Raw genomic sequence first — 22779 nt, 5'->3', positions numbered from 1 at the left:
TGAGAAACAAATTTCTCTTGTTTATAAGCCACTCAGTCTGTGGCATTTTGTTATAGTAGCCCAAACAGACTATGACAAAGTTTAACTTTATTCTTTTGCATGTTTATATCCCATTTCCCAGCAGCATTTGTTGAAAAGACTGGCCTTAACCTTTGAGTGGTCTTGGCATCGTTGTTGAAAATCCCTTGTAGAGTAGGTGGAACATACACAGGAGAAATTATTTCTGGGCTCTATGGATATCCAGTGTTCCATTGGATTCTATGGCTGTATATGCTAATCCCACATGGGATTTAATTACTGTAATATGTTTTGAAATGAGACCTCCAGTTTGTTGTTTTTCAAGATTGTTTGGTTCTTCAGAGTCCTTTGAAATTCTATATCCATGTTAGGATGGGTATTTTTGCTTATGCAAAAAATGTCATTGGGATTTCGATAGTGCATTAAATCTGTAGATTCCCTTATATAGTATTGACATCTTAACAATATTAAGCCTTACTATCCATGAAAACAGGATAACTTTCCCTCTTTTGTGTCTTTAATTTCTTTTACTAATGTTTTGTAGTTTCCAGTGCACAGTCTTTTACTGCCTTGGTTAAATTTATTCCTAAGTATTGTAATTTTTTTTTTTTTTTGAGGCCAGTATAAATGGAATTGTTTTCTTTCTTTTTTTTATTTTTATTTTTTTTAACATTTTACTTATTTTTGAGAGACAGAGAGTGCAAGCAGGGAAGGGGCAGAGTGAGACAGAATCTCAAACAGGCTCCAGGCTCTGAGGTGTCAGCACAGAGCCCAACGTGGGGCTTGAACCCACAAACCGTGAGATCATGAGCTGAGCCAAACTTGGATGCTTAACTGAGCCACCCAGGTGCCTCTAGAATTGTTTTCTTAATTTCCTTTTTGGACCGTTAGTATATAGAAACATAACCGATTTTTGTGTGTTGATTTAGAATGTGCAGTTTTATGGAGTTTATCTGTTGTAACTGTCCTTTGTGAGATCTTTAGGACTTTCTACATACAGATCATGCTGTCTTTGAAGAGCGGTAATTTTACTTCTTCCTTTTTAGTATGGATGCCTTCATTTCCTTTTCTTGCCCAACTGCTGTGGCTAGGACTTCTGGTATTTTGTCCAGTAGAAGGGTGAAAGCAGGCAACTAGGTCTTGTTCTTGATCTTAAACGAAAAGCTTTCAGTCTTTTGACCAGAGTATGATGTTAGCTGTGGGCTTTCCATATACAGCCTTCATTTTGTTCAAATATTTTCTTTCTATTACTAGAGTCTGTTGAGTGTTTTTTCTGTGAGATTGTATTGAATTTTTTCAGATGATCTTTTTCTCTATCAATTGTGATGATCATACCAGTTTTCTGCTCATCATTCTGTAATTGTGGTGTCTTACATTGACTGATTTTCTTTTTTCTTTTTTTTCAACTTTTTTTTTTTTTTTTTTTTTTTTTTGGGACAGAGAGAGACAGAGCATGAACGGGGGAGGGGCAGAGAGAGAGGGAGACACAGAATCGGAAACAGGCTCCAGGCTCCGAGCCATCAGCCCAGAGCCTGACGCGGGGCTCGAACTCACGGACCGTGAGATCGTGACCTGGCTGAAGTCGGACGCTCAACCGACTGCGCCACCCAGGCGCCCCTTGACTGATTTTCTTAAGTTGAACCATTCTTGCATTCTTTTTTTTATTATTATTATTTTTTAAATGTTTCTTTTATTTAGTTTTGAGACAGAGACAGAGCATGAGCAGGGGAGGGGCAGAGAGAGAGGGAGACACAGAATCCAAAGCAGGCTCCAGGCTCTGAGCTGTCAGCACAGAGCCTGATGCGGGGCTCGAACTCATGGACTATGAGATCATGACTTGAGCTGAAGTTGGACGCTTAACCGACTGAGCCACCCCAGTGCCCCATCTTGCATTCTAGGAATAAATCCCACATGGTCATCTGCATAATCCTTTAAGGTGCTAATGAATTCTAGTTAGCATTTTGTTGAGAATTTTTGCATCGCTTTCCTCTTGCTGCCTTTAAGATTGTCTCTCTTTGACTCTTGATAGTTTGATTATACAGTTTACCCTTGAGCAACCTGGGGGCTACGGGTGCTAACCACCACCCTCCTGTCATGTACTCAAAAATCCACGTAAAATTTTTGACTCCCCAAAACTACTAAGAAAATAAATTTTGATTGGCTTCTGTTGACCAGAAGTCTTACCAACAACATAAACAATTAATACATATTTTGTATGTTACATATATTCTATACTGTATTCAAAATGTGAAACTAGAAAAAAGAAAATGCTATTAAAATAATCAGGAAGAGAAAATATATTTGTCCATGTTCACTTAGCTCACTGAGCATATGTAAGACCCCTGTTTTAAAATCTGTGCCAAGTCAGCTGCATTTTTTTAAAGACTAGTTTCTAGAGATGTATTTTGTTCCTTTGAATGAGCCGTGTTTTGTTATTTCTTTCTATGTCTTATGATCTTTTGTTGAGATCGGGGCATTTGAAAAAGGAGCCCCCTCTTCCACTCTCCACACACCGGGTTCATGCAGGAGAAGACCTTCGCTCATCAGCCCAACTGAAGGCCTGATGGTCTTCTCCTCTTTCCTGGGGATGTATCTTCCCTGGGACGGCGTGAGTGCTTTTGTCCCAGTTCTCCACATAGCAACTGCTCTGACATGTTTCGCTTCTGTAAGAATCTCATTCGTGCTCCTTCTCAGGAGACTTGAGTTTGTGTTCCCCTGCCTGTGATCTCTAGTCCCCAGCCATCCACAGGTCTTGAGTCCACATGCACCCATGTCTGTTGTCAGCATCCTCCAATCTACCTTCCACATTATGCCACCATTTCCATCAATGTTGAGTCCGGCGAGACAAACCAATTCCTCACATAGCCCCCAGACAAGCCAGAAAGTTAGAAGCAAGTTTCATTCTTTTCCTGGAGTCCTGAGGGAGAAATCCAGAATTAAGTGGTTTTCTCACAACTGAGGCATACTGCACAAGAGCAAGAGTGTGGCAAAGGCCAACAAAAGGCGTCAAAATTTCTGACCATTCTGAGCATAGCCTTTTTTTTTTTTAATGTTTATTTACTTTTGAAAGAGAGAGAGAGCGAGAGCATGAACAGGGGAGGGGCTGAGAGAGAGGGAGACAGAATCTGAAGCAGGCTCCAGGCTCTGAGCTGTCAGCACAGAGCCCGATGCGGGGCTTGAACCCATGAACTGTGAGATCATGACCTGAGTCAAAGTTGGACGCTTAACCGACTGAGCCACCCAGGTGCCCCGAGCATGGCCTTTTCTGTTAGGCGTTCACTTAGTTGATGCAGTGAACTGGTTTCTAGCATTTTCACAAAACTATTTTGATCCATATATTATGTATTTGATGTTGCTGTGCGGGAAACAAGAGCCTAGAGCATCCTAGCCTGCCATCTTGCTGAAAACACCTCCCTGATAATTATTTAAAAGGTATTGTTACTTTGTTTTATGTTAGTGTTATGAAATTAACAGTATAAAGAAAATGAAATCCAAACAGGAAAACCGGAACTACATGAAAAATAAAAGTCTCCATGCCTGCTTCTAACTCCATTCCTACTTACACACATTGCATTTTGCATTATTCTGCAGGTTACCTCTTGAATAAGAAATTTCATTTCTTGACTCATCAACTTTTAATCCTATAAAAGAGGAGGCTTGCAAGACTTCCTTATCCCTCATTCCATTTATGGTTTTAGTTTACATTTAAGTTTCTCAATTGTTAGGTTTTTGTTTGTTAAGTAAGCTCTGCACCCAACATGGGGCTCAAACTCATGACCCCAAGATCAAGAATCGCATGCTCTACTGACAGAGCCAACTAGACACCCCTAATTTGTTAGTCTTATAATTTTTTCCAAGCTCTACTGAGATATAGTTGACATGTAACATTGTTTATAACTGTAAAAGATAAACACAGACCTAGAGGTAGTACTTCTCCCAGGATTTGCATAAAGAGATTAGCACTTACACTCTCCTCCACAACTTTCCCTTGCATTGAATTTTGCCATTTTCTAAAATGTATGGGGTGTTCTGTGAGAATAATTCTTTTATGCTATGCTTTTAAAAGATGATTATCTATGGACTCTTAAAGAGAGGCAATTAGTTGTCATATAACTCTTATTTGCATGGCTGACCCTGTCCTAGGTTCTTAAATTACATACATTGTTCCCTCAAAATCATGTCCTAGCTTTGGACAAGTGTGTGGTTTATACCAGCATATCAAGAACTGTCCTTTCTGCTCACTGACAGTAGAACGTGTTATGTCACCCTGTTACTACAGTCCTCTCCACTTCTTATCACAGTCTCAGCCTGGTGGCATTTCCAACTGTAGGTCTTCTTCCAAATCCCCAGCTGTCCAGGCCACTGGTCATTTTGTGATCTCTCGCATGATTTACTTATTTGGCTTTTAAAGTCCATCTGTCTGCATCCCCAACACTAGAATGAGAGCTCCCGGAGGGTAAAGGAATTTGTTTTGTTCACTGCTGTATCTGCAGTGTGTGAACAGTGCCTTGGGCACACAGTGCTCAATAAAAAATGTTTGCGTGAATCTTGCAGCTAATGATGCTTCTCATAACCAGCGTTCCTAAAATCTTCCCCTTGTTTCTTCTCATTAGGATAGACTGCTACATCAGCTTCAGACCTAGAAGTCCTGGCATTTCTTTGAATTATCCTCTTAATTTGTTCTACTAGTTCTTGCAGAGCATACTCTTTGGTATGTGTTTTCAGAAAGGGTGTGTGGAGAAATTTCTGACCACTCATCTTTATTTTGCCATCTCGTTTCACGGACAGTCTGGCTGTAGATAGAATGTACGAGTTCAAAATAATTTTCTCTCACAAGTCTGAGAAAGCGCTCCATTATAGGGCTGCTACTGAAAAATCTCCTAATCCTCAGAAGAAGAAATAATCTCCCAGAGCAGGGTGCAAGTCTTCAGAACAAAAGGTTCATTGAGGCTGTGAAGTGGGAAAGTATAAATGCAAAAAGGTTTTTGAAATTTCAAGACACAAAGAATGAAGAGAGCATTTCTTTTTGATATTTTTTTTCCTTCCCCGTGAGAGCATTTTCTGGGCTTAGCACACCAGGGATCACTTGAATCCTCCGTTTCCCTTAACTTTTCACACCTCCTATGACCTAACAGGCTGGGTTTTTTTCTAAAATGTCTACCTGTCATGTTAGTCTCCTTCAGGAATATCAGATTGGTAAAAGGGAGGCAGGGAGAGAGGGTGGCTGGTTTTGGCTTCTCGGTTTCAGTAGTGCCTGATCCTGATAGGCTACTGGCCTGTAGCCTTTGCTCCATTGTGCACAGGTTGGATGTGGCTGCCTCTAAAGAGGGACGATTCTACTCACTTCCTGTAGCTGAGTGCTTTGGTCTTTATGTGTGTATCCCCCAAAAATTCATGTTGAAATCCTAACTCCCAAAGATGATACTATCAGGAGGCGAGGCAACCGGGAAGTGCTGGTCATGAAAGTGTCACTTGTGAAGAGATGTTTTATAAAGAGATTCCTATTCACCCTATGCAGATCTGAAGCCCAAACAGGCTAAGACACTATCCAAGCAGTGAAAATTAGAGGTAAGCAAAATCTACAGAGATTTGTGAAAAATCAAACTCAAATCTCATAGCATTTGGAATTTAGAATCTGACTACCAAAAGCAGCAACAAGGATATTTACCTCTTCGCTGCACTATTTCTGAACAGCGAAACGATGTTGTTGAAAGACACCCAGAAACAGCAACTAAAAATGTCTTCTGACACCGCCTGAGCATGCTGTGGCAAAGAATCGGGGTCTAACGTAAATAGTCGCCTGAAACATTTGAAAGGCACAGATGTATAAAGAATGAGTTTGTTTAGGTAACTAAGTGAAACTCTGAGGATTTTTAAGTTTTTTTAATGTTTATTCATCTTTGAGAGCGAGTGACAGGGGAGGGACTGAGAGGGAGATACAGAATCTGAAACAGGCTCCAGGCTCTGAGGTGTCAGCAGAGAGCCCTATGCGGGGCTTGAACCCACCAACTGTGAGATAATGACCTGAGGCGAAGTTGGACTGAGCCACCCAGGCACCCCTGGGGATTTTTAAATAAGTGTCTTGTTGGTTGTTCAAGGGGCAAAACCAAAAATAAAAATCCTTGCTTAGGTATCCTTTTTGAGCTCCCAAAGCAGGCTGCCCTCATATTTATCCATAGAAAGGTACTGCCCATGGGAGTTTGAGCCAGTTGTAAAACCTCCAGTGAACTGTGTTTACAGGGGAGAAAATTTGGGGTGAGAGGTGGATAATGTCTTCTCTCCCCAGCTGTCACCTTCCAATCAGACTACAGTCCCCCTGACTGCGTACCAGGATCACCAGTCCTTCCCCCACAAATCAAACGTTTCCGTCTCCTTATTCAGGTGGTAACTGAAGGCAGGCCAGACAGAAACTGTTAAGATCAGGAGACTGGAGAATGAGGGAAGGGGTCAAAAGTAGCTAACTGGTAGGAAGCACTGAAAACATAGTAAGAGTGAAAAGTTCATGTGCTTAGATATAAAGTCAGAATAACATGAGTTGTTGAGTGGTAAAGTTTTCTTACTGGACCCTTTGAGATGGAGACAATAAATTGAAGGTAACATTTCAGTTGCTTTCTTTGCCGTGTGCTCAAAGCATACTTTAAGCAGAAGGTAAATGATTTCCTTACCTATGCCAGTTGCAAGTTTTAGCAAATTCCAGATCATTTTTTTTTTTTAACGTTTATTTATTTTTGAGAGCGAGAGAGACAGAGCATGAACGGGGGAGGGGCAGAGAGAGAGGGAGACACAGGATCTGAAGCAGGCTCCAGGCTCTGAGCTGTCAGCACAGAGCGTGACGCGGGGCTCGAACCCACGGACGGTGACATCATGACCTGAGCCGAAGTCGGACGCTTAACCGACCGAGCCACCCAGGCGCCCCCAGATCATTTTTATAGATTTGTCCTTTATGTGCTTATGAGTTCTTGCACATTTTATTCATGTGTTTTGAAAACGTGCTCAAAGTAGAAATCTTGATAAACCAACATCAGTTTCTTCAGATACTTTTATTCTTAATCATGATGTCTTAATTGTTACTATTTTATCATCTTAACCCAATTTCCTTTTAGAGTCTTGGGCCATGAAATGAGGACAACAGGCATCAAAACTTTTTGCAATTTAAAAGTTTGTTTTCAAGAGAGAGAGAGAGGGAGACATAGAATCCCAAGCAGGCTCCAACCTGTCAGCACAGATCCCGATGCAGGGCTCTAACCCACAAACCGTGAGATCATGACCTGAGCCGAAGTTGGGACACTTAACCGACTCAGCCACCCAGGTGCCCCTGAAATATTCTTCCTAGTCTTCTCATTGATTTTTCTATTTTAGGACCAACATTACTTCGAAAGATGTACCCAAACCTACCGGACCTATGCACAAGTGCAGTGGAGGGTTTCTAACTGGATGTACTGGTCAGTGTGTACACATTCTTTGTCCTCAGTCAGGGTTTCTCAATGGTGGCACTCTGACATCTGGGGGCTGGATAGATATTCGGTAGCGCCCCTCCCTGAAGATGTGACAATGTCTCCAGACACTGCCAAGTTTTTCCTGGGGAGCAAACTTGCTGTCGTGTTGGAAATATTCCAGAACTGCTTAATATGGTAGCTCACCGCTTCCTTACTATGTGGCTACAAATTTAAATTCTCTTTTAAAAAGCGACGGGTTGACAGTAATCACAACTGAAAATACAAGAATGCTAAAAAGGGGCTCTAAGAGAAATGAAAAACCAAACCAGGATGGAAAGAAAACATTTATTGAATCAAAATCAATACTTTCTTTTTAATATCTACAAGCCAACACTGAATGAACACAATGTACAAAAAAAGTATGCTTATATTATAAAAATATGTCAATTTCATCTTCTGGGAGCTGAGCAGAAGTCATTTTAAACAAAATCAAGGCAAACTTGCTCTCTATAATGAAACTGCTATAATTTAATAACAAAAGTAAAAGCTAATATATACTCATAAAGTATCTCCAAAGGCCCACTTGAAAGGCGATAATGCTGCACTGGAAATGCCAAACCCCATCACCACAGTTAACGTTCCCGGTCTGTGCTTACTGGCACCACTTCATGCCTCCACCAGGGGAAAGCAGCTCTTGTACAGAACGCAGATCACTCTTAGAATCCGTGGCATCAGTTAACCCTTGTTTCAGCAAACCACTAACAGTCAATCCTGTTTATTTAGACTCAATTTTAAAATGAGACATGTTGCCCAAAATTTACAATTCCACTTAGGATGTGGGGAAGCTGCACCTTTCACACTCTTATCTTTAACCCTCCCTAGAAAATCTGTGTCCAAGATTAGTATGTTAAAACTGTACTTGTCTCCTTGAATTTATTGGCACCTTCCTTGGCATATGTTCTTGCACACAGTGTGGCTACTGCAGGTCAGTTACACGCCGAGGAGCATAGTGATGCTCCTGGAGTATTTGGTCCACACAGAAGATGTTAATTAGAAAAAGAGTAACATCAAATCATGAATTATCAAATCATGAATTCAGCAAAAAGGAGCATGGCTCCCTGTGCTGTGATACCAGGAGTTATAAGACAAGTATAAAAGTTATACGAATTTTAAAAGTCAAAATAGACTAAAGAGCATCAGTACTGACAAGGCCAAGGTCAGCAAATTCCAGAATGCAGTATCCACAGAGTAAATTAAACTAACTGCCTATTTTTACTATTAAGCATAGATGTTTTTCTTCACAGATTCTCTCTCCGTGTGGGGTTGACACCTAAGAAGACTCAAAAGTGCAGAAACACAAGCACCGAGTTACCTAGCACCCCCACTGCACTGGGTAACTTAAATTCAAAAGCACTGATGGAGAAATGCTTGCCTGTTTTGCCTATAAAAACCCATTATTTATCCAGTTACCTAATTTCTTGGCTGTCTACATTTTCAATTAACCCCACCTGCTGCATAAAATGCTAACCCTACAAAGTGTAGTCAGAACTGAATTAGACATTGGATTTAAACATTTTAATAAGACTACAAAACCACTAACTGTCTTAACACTACACCCTCATAGGGAAGGAAAAGTACTTACAGAATTATCTGAAATATACATAATTTGTAAAGAACAAACATTTTGGAGCCTGAGCAAAGGTTTCTCACCCATGTCCTAAAGAATCACCAGCCAGACTGTTTTCACGAGCAACGATTCAGTCAAGTCACTAAATAGCTCTTGGTAACTTCCACTACCCTGAAAGAAGTCTGAATATGGAAAGGCCAAGGACTCTAGAGTCTGAAGTTAGGAGTACTGGCCAGGACTTGAACAAACTGTTAGTGGAAACAACTGGATCCCATAAAACTAAAATAAAAACAAGTAAAAACAGAATGAGTACACAATGAGACTGGATGAGGGCATCACCCCAACACGCTGATACACAACCATACCTGTTTACAATCCCAGGTCCTTGCTCTCAAAATAAATATATTGAACATTTACAACCAAATGAATGCCTTATGAATGCCAGATTTTAACTTTAAAAGAAGCTACAGTTAGGCCTCTTTGTGTGAAACTGACGAGACTTGGTGCCACAGCTAACCTTTCTCTAATAGCAGCAGTTACCCTCAGCCCACAGCAGCAAAGAAATACTCCTTTCTGGCATCCCATGGGCTCCCATATGAAGCAACTTCATAAAGCATGCAGATATCTATTCTGCTCAAGTTTCAAATGAATAAAAATGATCATTGTGCTTGTGGATGTCATACCTTCCAAAATATACATAAATGGTGACAAATTAACAAATAATAGCAGGTCCTACCTTACCAACAAACTCATAAGGCAGAGGGTTGGAGATGGAAGAGAAATGTTTCAAATGGCAAAAAAAAAAAAAAAAGCAAAACAGTGCTAGCATTCACAAAAAAGATCATGCTAAGATCAGATCCATATTGGTAAAAATTAAGCCACAATCCAAAGTCTGTGAGTCCAAAGGCATGCATGCCAGCTGAAGGAAATGCAGGGTTCATCTGACAACAGCTTCTTCAGAGCAGAACAAGAACATCTCACTGGAGAAATCACAACAGGGTGAACAAGATGCCATCACACTTCTTTTTGTATTTGAAAAGGAATCACAACAACAACAAAATTAAAGAAGAGTGAAAAGAGAAAACACAGAAATTCACAATGACCTATAAAACCAAAAGAAAAATCCAAATTATTTTTACACTTTAAGGATTCATCCTTTACAAATTAAACTAGACAACTCTTTCAAAGTTTATCATGAAAAATATATTAATAACGCTGTGTAAAATATAAAGGTACTTCATGATATACGGCATTCCCCACAGTATCAATACTCAAAACAGTAATTTCACTTTTGTTTAAGGGACACAATCTGTCAAAGCCTCCTTCCCAACTGGATGTCTTAAAGCATTTGAGAAGAGCAACCTAAAACTAATACTCAAAGTAAAGTGCCTACAACGATCACTAGAAACACTCGACGGAGTAATAGATGTTTGCCCTTTTTCAGTAATTCACAATTTCTAAAGAGAACAAAGTATGTATGTTTTAACTCCCAAGCCCTCACAAGCTATGCTGTTGGCGTGTGGGAGCTGGGTACTCACTGGAGAAGGGACGCGGGGCTATCCAGCCTTCGTGTCCACAAGCTGCATCTGTGCACTGGCGGCCATGCCACCCCCATAGCCCCCCTTGGACTGCATCTGGTTCTGGATGGAGCTAACCTAGAACAAGACAGAAACAGAACCAAGTCAGCAACTAGGGACGATGCAGCAGATGCTGGTCTCAACATTCCCGCTGAGCAGTTGTGGAAAGCATACTTTTTATAGAAAAAAATTCCATTTTTATAGACTTAAATTTTTATTTTAATATTTTATTTTTGAGAGAGATCGCGAGCAGGGGAGGGACAGAGAGAGAGGAAGACACAGAATCTGAAGCAGGCTCCATGCTCTGAGCTGTCAGCACAGAGCCCAATGCTAGGCTTGAGCTCACAACCAGTGAGATCATGACCTGAGTCAAAGTTGGACGCTCAACCAACTGAGCCACCCAGGCGGCCCTAGACTTAAATTTGTCTGATTGCTCTGAGGCAAGTTGAGGAGGCTAGAAAACCACTTGCTGGGCCACCTCTTTCTCTCCCCATTTACCAGTGACAAAATCCCTGTTCTGTAATTCACAATATACTTGGTAACACTTCAAAAACAGTCTAAAGTATACAGATCAACTCAACTTAAAGTATACAGACACCTCACGTATAGAACCACGTCCATTAGAGACAAAAATAATTATGAATGAAATTGGACCAAAGATCAATTTTTAAAGTTCCATGTGATAGGATTTACATACTTGATAGTGTTAAAGTTAGGCATCCAAAGACTTGGATGGTAGTCCAAATGTATTCATTAATATGGTTAACTCTGGGTGAAGTATTTATTCTCTCTAAAGGTAAGTCTTCCTATCGGTAAAAGAGTCAACATGACAATCTGTCCTAACCACCCAAAAGGGCTGTTTTCTGATGTATGAGATACATAAATGGTGCGGTATTTTCTCTCTTACTGGGCTAAAACAAAGGTGCATAAACTTACTGGCAAGTTGTGAAGTACCCTAAGTGTATCATCCATTATTCCAATCTTACTTCATACCCCACTGGAAGCAGTGAATGAGAGAATCAGGCTAGAATGCTAGAAATAGGAGAGGTAAGAAAGTGTCAGAGGTGTTGACCTAACTGTGAAGAGTCAGAGAGCCCTGGCAATCAGCTCAGCCAGCCAGTTGACACTTCCATGGTTCCCCAGGGAGGGGACACGACAGACAACATCCATTATTAATCTACTTATCAAATACTTAGTAAGCACTTAATAGAAAACATGACTTGTGTGGTGTTTTCACTGGTGATGCTGAGTCAGTAGGTTTAAAGAAAATAGTAAAGACTTGCCTATTTTCTGAGCAAGGCAGTTTTAAATATATTCTAACAGAAAAGCAAAAAATAAAACGCATAGCTTATTTAGAATCCAAAAGGATTTAAATAAGAAAATGTAACTGGCTCTCAAATGGGTAATTTTTACCCATCTACTGAAAATTTTACTCACGTTGAACATCTTATTCTAGTGGTATCACATGCTTTATCTGTTTTCACATTATTTATAATGACTACTTTATTAAAAAAAAAAAAAAACCTGAAATCTACAGGCCAATTTATTTTCAATAAACATCCCCAGTCTGAGAAGGCCACAGTACAGTCCATATGCTACAGTTAAAATTCATGTTCTGCTCCTTTTTTGTGGTACAAAGTTGATTTTACCTACCAAATAATTTCCCACCTAACATGTTACTTTTTCTTAGATATTTTAGGGCTATTTATAAAAAAAAAAAAAAATACAATCTTTGTATTTTTACATAGTGGATTCATAATGTCATGCTAATTCTTACCAAGAAAAGAAACTGGTTTTCCTCCAAAACTCAATTGTTCAATTTCAAACCACAGGATTTAGGTTTTCTAATGTATTATTTTAACTGTCTCTGTATTTTAACACAGTAAGTCTACATTATTAAAACAGTCATGGAATCCTTTTCTAGCAAAAATTTAGTATAAAAGGTTATCTTGGGAAGAACAGTTTATTTAGGAGAAAACAAATTCCAAGTCATCTGACCATTCAATAATCCCGTATTGCACAGCTGTTTCATGTGCATCAAGCCATGTACCTAACACATGCTGCTCAGTCTAGGACAAACTAACAAGGCAAACTATTTCTTTGGATAAACAACATTTATGCTTTTGTCTCACACTATTACTGCATGTAAGAGCAAAATTCTCTCACCATATCAGGCTCAGACAAGTTTTATCTATCAATGAGACTTTCAGGAAACTCAGCAATGGCATGATATTCAACCTGACAGAACTGACTAAAAAACCAAGCCCATGCCCAATAGGAGTCAGAAGCTGTTTGTCACTGTACAAACAAAAAACTAATGTCGGCAGTAAGTACAAAAAGCCTTTGGGAGACATATTTGGTTCTAATGAGCTATGACACTTTTTTAAAAATCCCATCCCTTAGCAGAGAAAGCTGCCTGGAGACAGCCAAGGGCCTGTCTTGATCCAGCTCCTTCAGATGAAGCAGAAGTAGACGCCCCTTCAAGAGTCCTTCCTGAAGTTCTACCTAAATCAACGGCAGCAATAGTCACCAACATCAATGACAGGCTCCTTGTAGAGACAAAATGATGAATAGGAATCTTAAAGGAAATTGTGAAATGTACATAAACAAGATTTAAAAAGTTAAATACCATGAACTAAAAATTTAATTCATTTTAAATTAAAATGAATTTTAAAAACCTGAACTGGGGAAGAAGACATTTATTAAGAAATTAAAATTTGGGGCGCCTGGGTGGCTCAGTCAGTTAAGCATCTGCCTTCAGCGAGTCTGAGCCCGGCCATCAGGCTCTGTCTGTGCTGACCGTGCGGAGCCTGCATTGGATCCTCTGTTGCCCTCTCTCTCTGACTCTCCCCTGCTTGCATTGTGTCTCTAAAAAATAATAAACATTAAAAAAAAAAAAAATTCATCAAAATTTGAAGCCATTCATTCTATTTATATGTATTAAAATAACCCTCTAAAGAAAAATCCTAGGTTCCCATTTGGTTATTTCATGCTGATCCAGGAAACAAAGCTACTGAATTTGTATTTTGATAGCAACCTGACACCTCTTACAACTCCACAAAAGCAGTTGAGCAAAACAAAGTACTTTTCCTACAGATTTAAAACAAACAAGCTGTTTCCTTTCCAGGAAGCTACAAATGTTATTCCTTTGCTTACCTAGTAACTGATGTGACAAACTTGTTTGCTGTATCCAGGATAACCATCTACCTATTTTAAAAGTCTCTGCTCTCTTGTAAAGTCTTTTGTTAATTCTGCCAAGTAAGCAGACAACGGGCAATTCGCTATCTATAAAAGTCTTACTCATTTTCTGGTTCTAAACACTTCAGAGACCATTTAGGTATATTAGTTTACTTTAGATTTTGGGCAAAGAGGCTCCTGATACTTAGTGGCTTATTACTTCAGGGCAATAATGAGCCAGAGCCCTGACAAACCCTCATTTGGTGCTGCTTCTATTCTAGTGCACTGTTTTCCTCTTGGATGAAAATTAAGAAATATACAAGTTCAAGTGAATAAATCTAAAGTCTATTCTGAAATACACTGAAATCTCTATAAATAAGAGCAAATATGCACAAATTTTAATCCTCTGCTTAGTATCTAAGTTATTTACATTTCAGTGATGAATAAATCACATTCTAGTATCAAGTAAAGGCTAATATTTTATAAGGTAAAAGTGATAAACAGGTCTGCAAAAGGCAACTAAGTAAATTTAAGAGAACAGAAAGATTAATGTTACTAAAAGGCTGGTGTTCAAGTCCTTTAAAGTATTTTTTCAGGAGAAAGGCAGAAATAAATGCATAGTTTAGCAAGTTAGAGAAGAGATTAAATTTTCACTGCTTATTTTCTTCTCTATATACTCAGGTTATGTATTTATATTCAGTGCCTACACATTCAATGAGCATTGTATCACCATTAAGAATGTATGTACCTGTCATACAGATGACACAGGTCTATGCCCCAAGACCCCATCTGTATCTTCCATCAAAACACTTACGGAATTCATTCCACTGAACAGGTCTCCTGATCCTACATGAGCTGTGTGCACAAAATTTGTTGGCTCTCCAATCATACTTCGGTCAATCCGCCGGCGCCTTTTCTACAATATAGGGAATAATGTGTTGAGAGATGGATTTTATTAGCAACAAACTTAGTCTGGTCGATTTATATACTACAGATGAATGATTTTAATAACATAATAAAATTTGCCCAAGACACCAGGATCCTGAAATCTTGGACTACCACAATTACCTCATATGATGAAATCCCGAGAGATACATGCGCACGTGTGCACACACACACACACGACCCGTAAAGCAAAACAACATATTATTATTCAGAATTTAAAATAGATTTTTTGGCATAGCTTTAGCCACTGGCTTGTTTGCATAATAACCATTTAGGTTTCATTGTTTAAAAAAAATAAGACAAATGTAAAATTATCATCAGTCGCCACTATTGTTAGCAAAGAATACAGTGTGATTTGAGTACAACACTCTGATTTTTAACATCACTTTCTAGCTTTCATGGTTAACTGACGTTATTTTGATGGTTATTATTACTTAGATTACACCCAAAAACTCTTCCACACTGAAATAAATCAGCTGCTCCGTCTGGAGGAGATCTGGTCCTAGCCTGTTCACTCTTTTCGGGTCTGCACTGACTGGGAATGAAAGCCTATCCAAACTCATACTAGGCTGGGCCTTAGTAAGTCCTAATTTCTGACAACCACCTCTGACAGGGTACAGAATCCTATTTCCCAGTAACTTGTGCTACCAGCTACAATCCTTCCCTCACCAATATGCCCATTCACCCATTGAGAGGTATTTCCAGGGTAACTGTTTTACTTATAGTGAGATCATGAGAATCATGAGATCCTTCCAGAGACCAAGGTTATCTAATATATTCTAGAAATTGGAGTGTATCTACATCCACTGAAAGGTTGCTAGAATCCTGATAAATCCTAGAAACAAGACAGACTCAAGCAACAGCCCCTCATGATTAAAAATTTATTTTCTACAAAGCCACACAAATGGAGGGTTCATGCATTAATTTTAGGAGCCACCAAAGATTGTTTTTACTGTCCTCTAGTTTTTACTGCTACTGTTTAGAATCCCAAAAGAAGCTTGAGCTTTTCCCTGGAAATACTTATGTTCATCCTCACAGTTCAACAGTGACACTGGACTACCTCCAAGTTCATTGGTTTTTTCCATCCAGGGTTCTATATGGCAGGTGGTGGTCCTTGTCTATCTGAACCTAAGTTTTACTGTCTCTTGGGAAAGTTTTCTTCTATTATGTTTTTTAATAATGCACCTTATGTTCCTTTTTGTAATTTCTGTAGTTCCTGTTATGTGCACAGTGGATTGTGTATATTTTCATCCATTATTTTTATTTCTCTTTATAGTTTTACTGTACTGGAAAGTAACTTTACTCGATTCTCTTTGGGAATCCACTAATTTTTTCCTATAGGCCAAGACAGTAAGTAAGCCATTCAGTCTGTCATAGCTTCAATTCCACTCTGGTCCTTTTGGCACAAAAGCAGCTACAGACAATGCATAAACATATTAAGTGGAGCTGTGTTCCAGTGAGCATTTATTTAAACAAACAAGTACCAGGCCCAATTTGGACCATAAGCAGTAGTTGGATGATCCCAGTGCTAGACCATTTTTTTAGTAGATATGTATTATTTCTCATTTATGGTTATCTTTTCAGAAGCTTTGTTATGAGAGGACATCACTGCAATATTTTCTAATCTGAGAATTTGTATTATAGGTTTTCATTTTTCCCTCTCAAAATGCTTGACTGTATGGAATATAGTCTGTAAAATTCGGAGCAAAACATTCTCATTCGTGTACTTAAAGCCCCATTTAGTTACTTCAAGTCCCTTTCTGAAGGGTTCATAAATTCAATCATTCTTTTGGGGCCCTGCTTCCTAGGATTACAGAAAATTTTCATGTTATCAGAAAACCAAGGGAAGGTATCACATTCTTCAATTTTCTGTCAGCACAAAGGCACAGATTTCCTGCTTTTTATTATATGTTCCTACTTCAGGTGTCCTAAAGGAGCCTCAGACTGCCAACCCCTCCATCAGACTTGACACCCACAGCATCTTTTCATCAGGGAGCCCCATATCAGCAATGCACCATCCTTCCCACTCTGTTTTCCATCTTTTCCCCAGACTCCTAGTTTATCTATTTCTATCATCCCATTTAACGTACTTCCCTTCACACTATTCTCATTTGGGATAACACAGCATAAACGAGCCTTAAGAAGCAATGCTACCTTCTCTTTTCTAGGATTCATGTAGGGAAAGAAGAAGCTAATGATAGTCTTGCAGCTTTTTTCATCTTGGCTACCCTGTTACATTCCAGTGAATTTGTGTGTGAGAAAGTTGTTTGTCCAGGCACAACCAAATAATTTACGTTTGCCAGCAGAAGACAAGAATTTTCTCAGTACCCAGGCAAGACAAATTGTTGGGGCTTCTTCCCCAGTAAACCCCTTGACTGATAGAAAAGACTTCTAGCTTCCTGGCACCCTCCACAAAGCAGGAAAGGGTGGATGGCTCCGGGTGAAGAAAAAGATAGCAGTTAAGTTCCATGGGATAATGGCATTTGCAGACCTACAGACTTTTCCTCCTAGGGCTTGTGCAACCAGCTTGCAGGTGCAACAGCTCATGACAGCAGAGGGTGCCACTCAGCTCAGCCAGAGGGCCCTCTTAGGCAGACAAGTGACAGGCATATTTCAGAAAGAAAGATCTACTTCAGGCCACTGGCAGTCTTGACCATCCCTTGCCCTGTGAACACACAGGAGCAACTTCTCAAGCTGGATCTTCATCATTGCCCCTGTAAGGTATGTTTGTCTTAGCAGAAGGCTACACTTGGCCCACAGCTTCACATGAAGTGATTCATTCTAACAAATGGATTACTGCAGGAAGATGTTGGGAGAAGAGTCAGCACTCAGGCCATCACCCAACCCTTTCCAGAAAGGTCTCCTGAAAGGAATTAACAAATGGATCAGCTTGTGAATCAAATTCTAAGACTAAAACATTCTGAATTTTGAGGGAGGATGTTCAACAGAGACTATTCTCTTAATGAAAAGCAAAGAACAAATAACTAATTTGTAAATCTGAGAACAGTGAGTACTGAGTTCAGAGTCTGGCTTTCCCTTACATACTGGAATGTTTCTTCATGCCGTGTAATCCGATACTGATTTAAGGTACAGACGTTGAAGCTTTCAGTCCTTCCTTCCCTGATAACATGGCAAGTTGGTTTTAAAAGCCACTTTGTGATATATCTGCAGCTGGCAGGGAGGCTGGAGGGGCCAGAGGAGAAGTTATTGCAGTAATGTTGGTGGAAAGAGAGGACTTGGATTTAGCTGACAGCAGGTGAAAGGGAAAGAACTGGGTGGATTTAAAAGGTATTTAGGGGGCAAGATCAACAGCATTTGGTTGCTGACTGGATTTGAGAAGGGAGAGCCAGAAGTTAAGAATATCTGAGAACAATGTGCACAATTCACGGGGTCAGAGAATACTGGAAGAGGGCCAGACTTTAGGAAGAACATGAAAGAGTTTAACACACACTGAATTTGAGTTATCTGTGAGACATGCAAGTGAAGTTACCAAGAGGGCAAGTTCGATACACGGATATAGGATTCTGAAAGAGGCTAAACTAGAGATAAGAAATTAAGTCTCACCACTCAGCACAATAAATTTTTTTAATGTTTACTTTTGAGACAGAGAGCCATCAGGGAAGGAGCAGACAGAGAGGGAGACACAGAATCCGAAGGAGGCTCCAGGCTCTGGGCTGTCAGCACAGAGCCCGACATGGGGCTCAAACCCACAAACCATGAGATCATGACCTGAGCCAAAGTTGGACGCTTACCTGACTGAGCCACCGAGGCACCCCTCACCAGCACAATAAAGGTGTACAAGTTAAGGGGACTTCTGAGGGAGACAAGTGCACAGAGGAATCCTAAAGTTGGACAGAGAAAAAAAATCCCTCAAAGGACATGACAAAGAAAATGCCTGAAAAGGAGGAGGAAAATCAGGTGCGTCCTCTTCTAGGTGTCATGGAGTGATGAGGCAAACAGTGGAAAGCTGGGGAGAGGTCAGGTCAAGGCTGGAATATGTCTGCATATTCAGATTCAGCAACATGCAGTGAGCACCTTCGTGAGGGCTAAGAGTGGAAGACCACTGAGGGGGCAGACAAGTGTGTAGGAGTCAGGAAACAGAGCGGTCAGACACAAACAACTGGACACGCCTAGGACAGGGACAAGAGGGCAGGCTGCAGCTGAAGGAAAAAAGCCGTTTTTCCATTTAAGATGAGAAAGACTGGATTTATGCTTAATTTCTGATAAGATGCAGTGAAAGAGACTCAAAGCAGAGAAAAATAATGATCAAGGTGGTAGGTTCCAGAGAAGGAAGGAAGGATAGATGCACACACAGACTGCAATGTTCTTTGGATCTGTGTTCTAACATTATCAATAAATCGAAAACCTAGATTCCAAATATAATTTATTTCAAAATACAAAAATGTATTATTTTTTAGTCACTGTGGACATTTAAGGAGTAGGACACCTCTGTGGTAAGACAGAGACAAGATTTAACTCATGGGTAAACAAGGGGAACTCCACAGTTGGGCCTCTGCAAAGAAAAACAGGAAATGGTGCACTCACTCTGATACGTATTAACTGCTGTCAGTAGCAGAGTCATCGGTTTTCCTGGAAACGTACTCTATTCTTTATAGGGAACTCTATTGAGAGTGTCAACCTTTTGAATAATTGTTGCTATCCTTGAAATACTGTTATTTTGCATAAGGTCGAGGAAGGAGACAAGGAAAAATGTCTCTTCACATTTACTGAATGTTACTGATGCCTCCTTAAAGCAGTTTAATCTTAGACACACATACTGAAATTTTTTTTTTTGAAGATTTTTAACCTCTACACCCAATGTGGGGCTCAATCTCAATGACCTGGGAATCAAGAGTCATGTGCTCTACTGCCAGAGACAGCCAGGTGCCACATACTGAAATAGTGTGGGATGAACTTGCTTTAAGTTTTCCAGCTGAGGCGAGAGGGTCACAGGTGACACAGGATGGGGCCCCCATCCACAGCTAGTGAAGCTGGGTGCTACATACCTGGGAGAGGCAGTTCTCTTCCCTGTTTCTGTGTACATGTGGTAATTTTCCTCATCAGTTTTTTTAAAGTAAGTTTTTAAAGACTTGTTATTTTAGTGAATTTTCTCCTACCTTTACAACTTAACACAAAAACCTAAGTCTTGTTTACTAGTAAAAACTATGTGACACAAGAATGAATAATAAACAATTCCTTTTCTGATTTCCACCAGAACTTTTGTCCTCCTGATACTTTACTTTTTTTTTTAAGTTTATTATTTTTGAGAGAGAGAGAGAGCGCACGCATGAGTGGGGGAGGGGCAGAGAGAGGGAGACACAGAATCTGAAGCAGGCTCCAGGCTTGGAGCTGTCAGCCCAGAACCTGACTCAGAACTTGAACCCATGAACCACGAGATCATGACTTGAGCCGAGGTTGGACGCTCAACGGACTGAGCCACCCAAGCGCCCCATGCTACTTTACAATTCTAAAATCATACTCTACCTACTTCCTGTCTTCCTCCCCAAAACTACTGGCAGAGATTTTAGGTCCTTGAAAACTACACTGCAGAGCTCCCATGTGACACTGGAGCTGGCTACATTGTCACCTTAGGGTGTGTGTGCTATTCGCATCCATCATTCATGCACTCCCATCACATGTTCCTTCTCTCAAAATAAAATTATAGCTGAAAACTAAAAATGGCTTACACAGTAAGGCCCAGGGGCAAGGTGTTCAGTGTACTCAGGGCTTCCACAAAATTTCTCTACACTTTTCTCAGCTGTGCCCTCCTGTCAGCTTCATTGTCAGGCTGGTAGCCAACAGAGCTGCAGCAAGTCTAAGGCCTTCTGTCCATGTTTACTGACATACAGAAGAATAGCGCTTTATTAAAAACAAGACAAATTCCCCCCTGAGGTTTCCACAAAACTTCCTCTGGCATCTGAATTCTCTGCCCTGTCCTGAACCAACCCCTCTCATCCACAGAATGCCTTCCTTGAGCCAAACTCAAACCCAATCGCTGCAAAGGGACAGCAGTTCCCTACGAGCAGCACAGACCTAATCAGGAATCACCAGGAGCAGGGGGGTCTGCCACTCAAACGATGGCTCCTATACGACAGACGAGGGGGAGAATGGATGCTGTGGTTGTAACAATAATATCCCGCTAGGCAACCGTTAGTGAAATTACTAGTCAGATATTTATTTCAAAAACCTAGAATGTACAAAGTAGAGAAAGGATTACTCTGAGATTCTTCTTCCAACAGATCCCTCTTCTCTGGTTCCTCACTCATCCACTACCTTACATCTCTGAGCTTTTTTTGATCTTGTGTAAGCTGGCACCCTTGGTGTCTTTTCTTCCCTCTTGCACATCTTTACCTTATCAAGTCTATGCCGATAACTAGTGAGTCTATTTTCTACTTTCTGGGCTTGAGACTATACATTCAACTGCTTACTGATGAGGCCAGAGGACACTCAAGCTTCTGCACTTAACGCACAACTTTCTTTGCATAGCCCATTCCTCCTCTTCAGTCCATGTTTGGTCAACCACATTTCTGCCAGTATTTCCAGCCAGGTTTGAGGGCTGTCCCTCACCACTCCTTCTCCCTCATATGATCACATCCAATTAGCAAACTATCCTGGGGAGTCTGCCGCTTTCCTCCCTCCATCCCCACATAACTGCCACTACCTTATTTTGGGCCCTTGAGCCTCTCACCTACGTCAATGCAGGAGCCAGGAGTCCCTCACTTATCTGGTTCCAGTTTTACAGTGTTCTTTCCCCTTCCAATATGCCTCACCCTGAATCTAGATGTACCTTTCCAAAGTACAAAACTGATCGTGTTACTCATTTCAAATCCCTCAAAGGCTTCCCAAATTTTCAGGATAAATAAAAAACTCCACAGGCTATGGAAATCCTATTTCTCTCTCTATCCTCATCTTCAACTACATTCTTCCATGCATTCTAAGCTTTCATCTGCTATTTCAAGTTCCCTAAGTATACTATGCTCTTCCACAACTCTGCATGGAAGATTCTTTCCTCCTGTTCCATCAGTTCACTAACTCAGGCCTGACTCCTTTACTCCCTGGGGTTACTCCCACTCAGGACTCCCTGACTGCCTTGTATTCACCTACTAAAGCAAAATTTACATCTCGCACCAAATTTAAACTGTCCCCTGGATAGGAGATGTGCTCCTATATAGGCAGGCATATAAAATGTGAATCCACAAGGGACAGGGCTATATATAACACACAGCAATCTATCAACAAACTTTTTATGAATAAATTTATGAATAGTACGACATTCATGTTTTCAACACACCTTTTTTAAACACATTTCTGCAGCAATATAAATACTCCCCCCCATAAATATTGCACTCTCATATTTCTTGAATATTAACCAAGTATAGCTTCTAGAGAAATAGTGATTACTTAATCACTTAAATAGAACTTCCTTCAGGACTACCATCTGGGCAGTTTAGTGTGCAAACACATGCCACTGAGGAACAATTTGTGGCCAAGCCCCACAGGGCAACAGGAGGGATAAGCTAAGAGCACAGGTAGGTACTTCTAGAAATGGGCACACAGTGAATAGAAAATGAAGGTGCCGGGGCACCTGCCTGGCTGTCAGAAGAGCATGAGACTTGATGTCGGGGTCCTGAGTTCAAGCCCTGTGTTCAATGTAGAGATCACAAAAAAATAAATAGAACTTAAAAAAGAAAAAAATGAAAGTGCCACCTGAGGCAGTGAAAAAAGCTGGTGCCTTCAGGCTATTAGGTAGCAATCACTCACACCAGTGCATCCTAAGTGAATGAAGAACAGAAAAAGAAAGATATGCTACTGACAGCTTGGTGACCCAGACAAAATATAAGTGAACCCCCCCCCACCTGTGTATTTTATCAAATAAATCTATGATTCTCAGGAAATATCCTGGGGCCCCACACAATATTTTCAATTTGAGGGAAACCCAATGATATTCAACTTAGTAAATAAAGGTAATTCAAAATTGCAACATTATGAAAGAGAATGT

The 22779-nt window shown here is 40.3% G+C and overlaps 2 protein-coding genes across 13 annotated transcripts in view; one reads left to right on the top strand and one right to left on the bottom strand.

Annotated features, from left to right (window-relative positions):
• The window catches only part of RAPGEF6 (Rap guanine nucleotide exchange factor 6), a 214405-nt gene extending 204507 nt beyond the window's left edge, over positions 1-9898 (top strand). For all 8 annotated transcript variants that reach the window (XR_007461556.1, XR_007461555.1, XR_007461558.1 and 5 more), the window contains 2 exons: positions 7378-7460; positions 8759-9898. The gene's annotated coding sequence lies outside the window, so the exon portion shown is untranslated. The remainder of the gene's footprint in view (positions 1-7377; positions 7461-8758) is intronic.
• Positions 7781-22779, bottom strand: part of CDC42SE2 (CDC42 small effector 2) — a 130883-nt gene continuing 115884 nt past the window's right edge. For 4 of the 5 annotated variants that reach the window (XM_049648471.1, XM_049648472.1, XM_049648473.1 and 1 more), the window contains 3 exons: positions 14650-14751; positions 10620-10736; positions 7781-10184 (listed from right to left, as the gene is read on the bottom strand). In XM_049648471.1, the coding sequence (XP_049504428.1) occupies positions 10638-10736; positions 14650-14751 (201 nt within the window). In that variant the 3' untranslated portion in view covers positions 7781-10184; positions 10620-10637. The remainder of the gene's footprint in view (positions 10185-10619; positions 10737-14649; positions 14752-22779) is intronic. The other variant, XM_049648474.1, reaches the window with a different exon arrangement.

The sequence above is a fragment of the Panthera uncia genome (assembly GCF_023721935.1).
Source record: "Panthera uncia isolate 11264 chromosome A1 unlocalized genomic scaffold, Puncia_PCG_1.0 HiC_scaffold_17, whole genome shotgun sequence".
Classification (NCBI taxonomy): domain Eukaryota; kingdom Metazoa; phylum Chordata; class Mammalia; order Carnivora; family Felidae; genus Panthera; species Panthera uncia.
The sequence above is the reverse complement of the archived record's forward strand: the minus strand, read 5'-3'. Positions and strand labels throughout refer to the sequence as shown.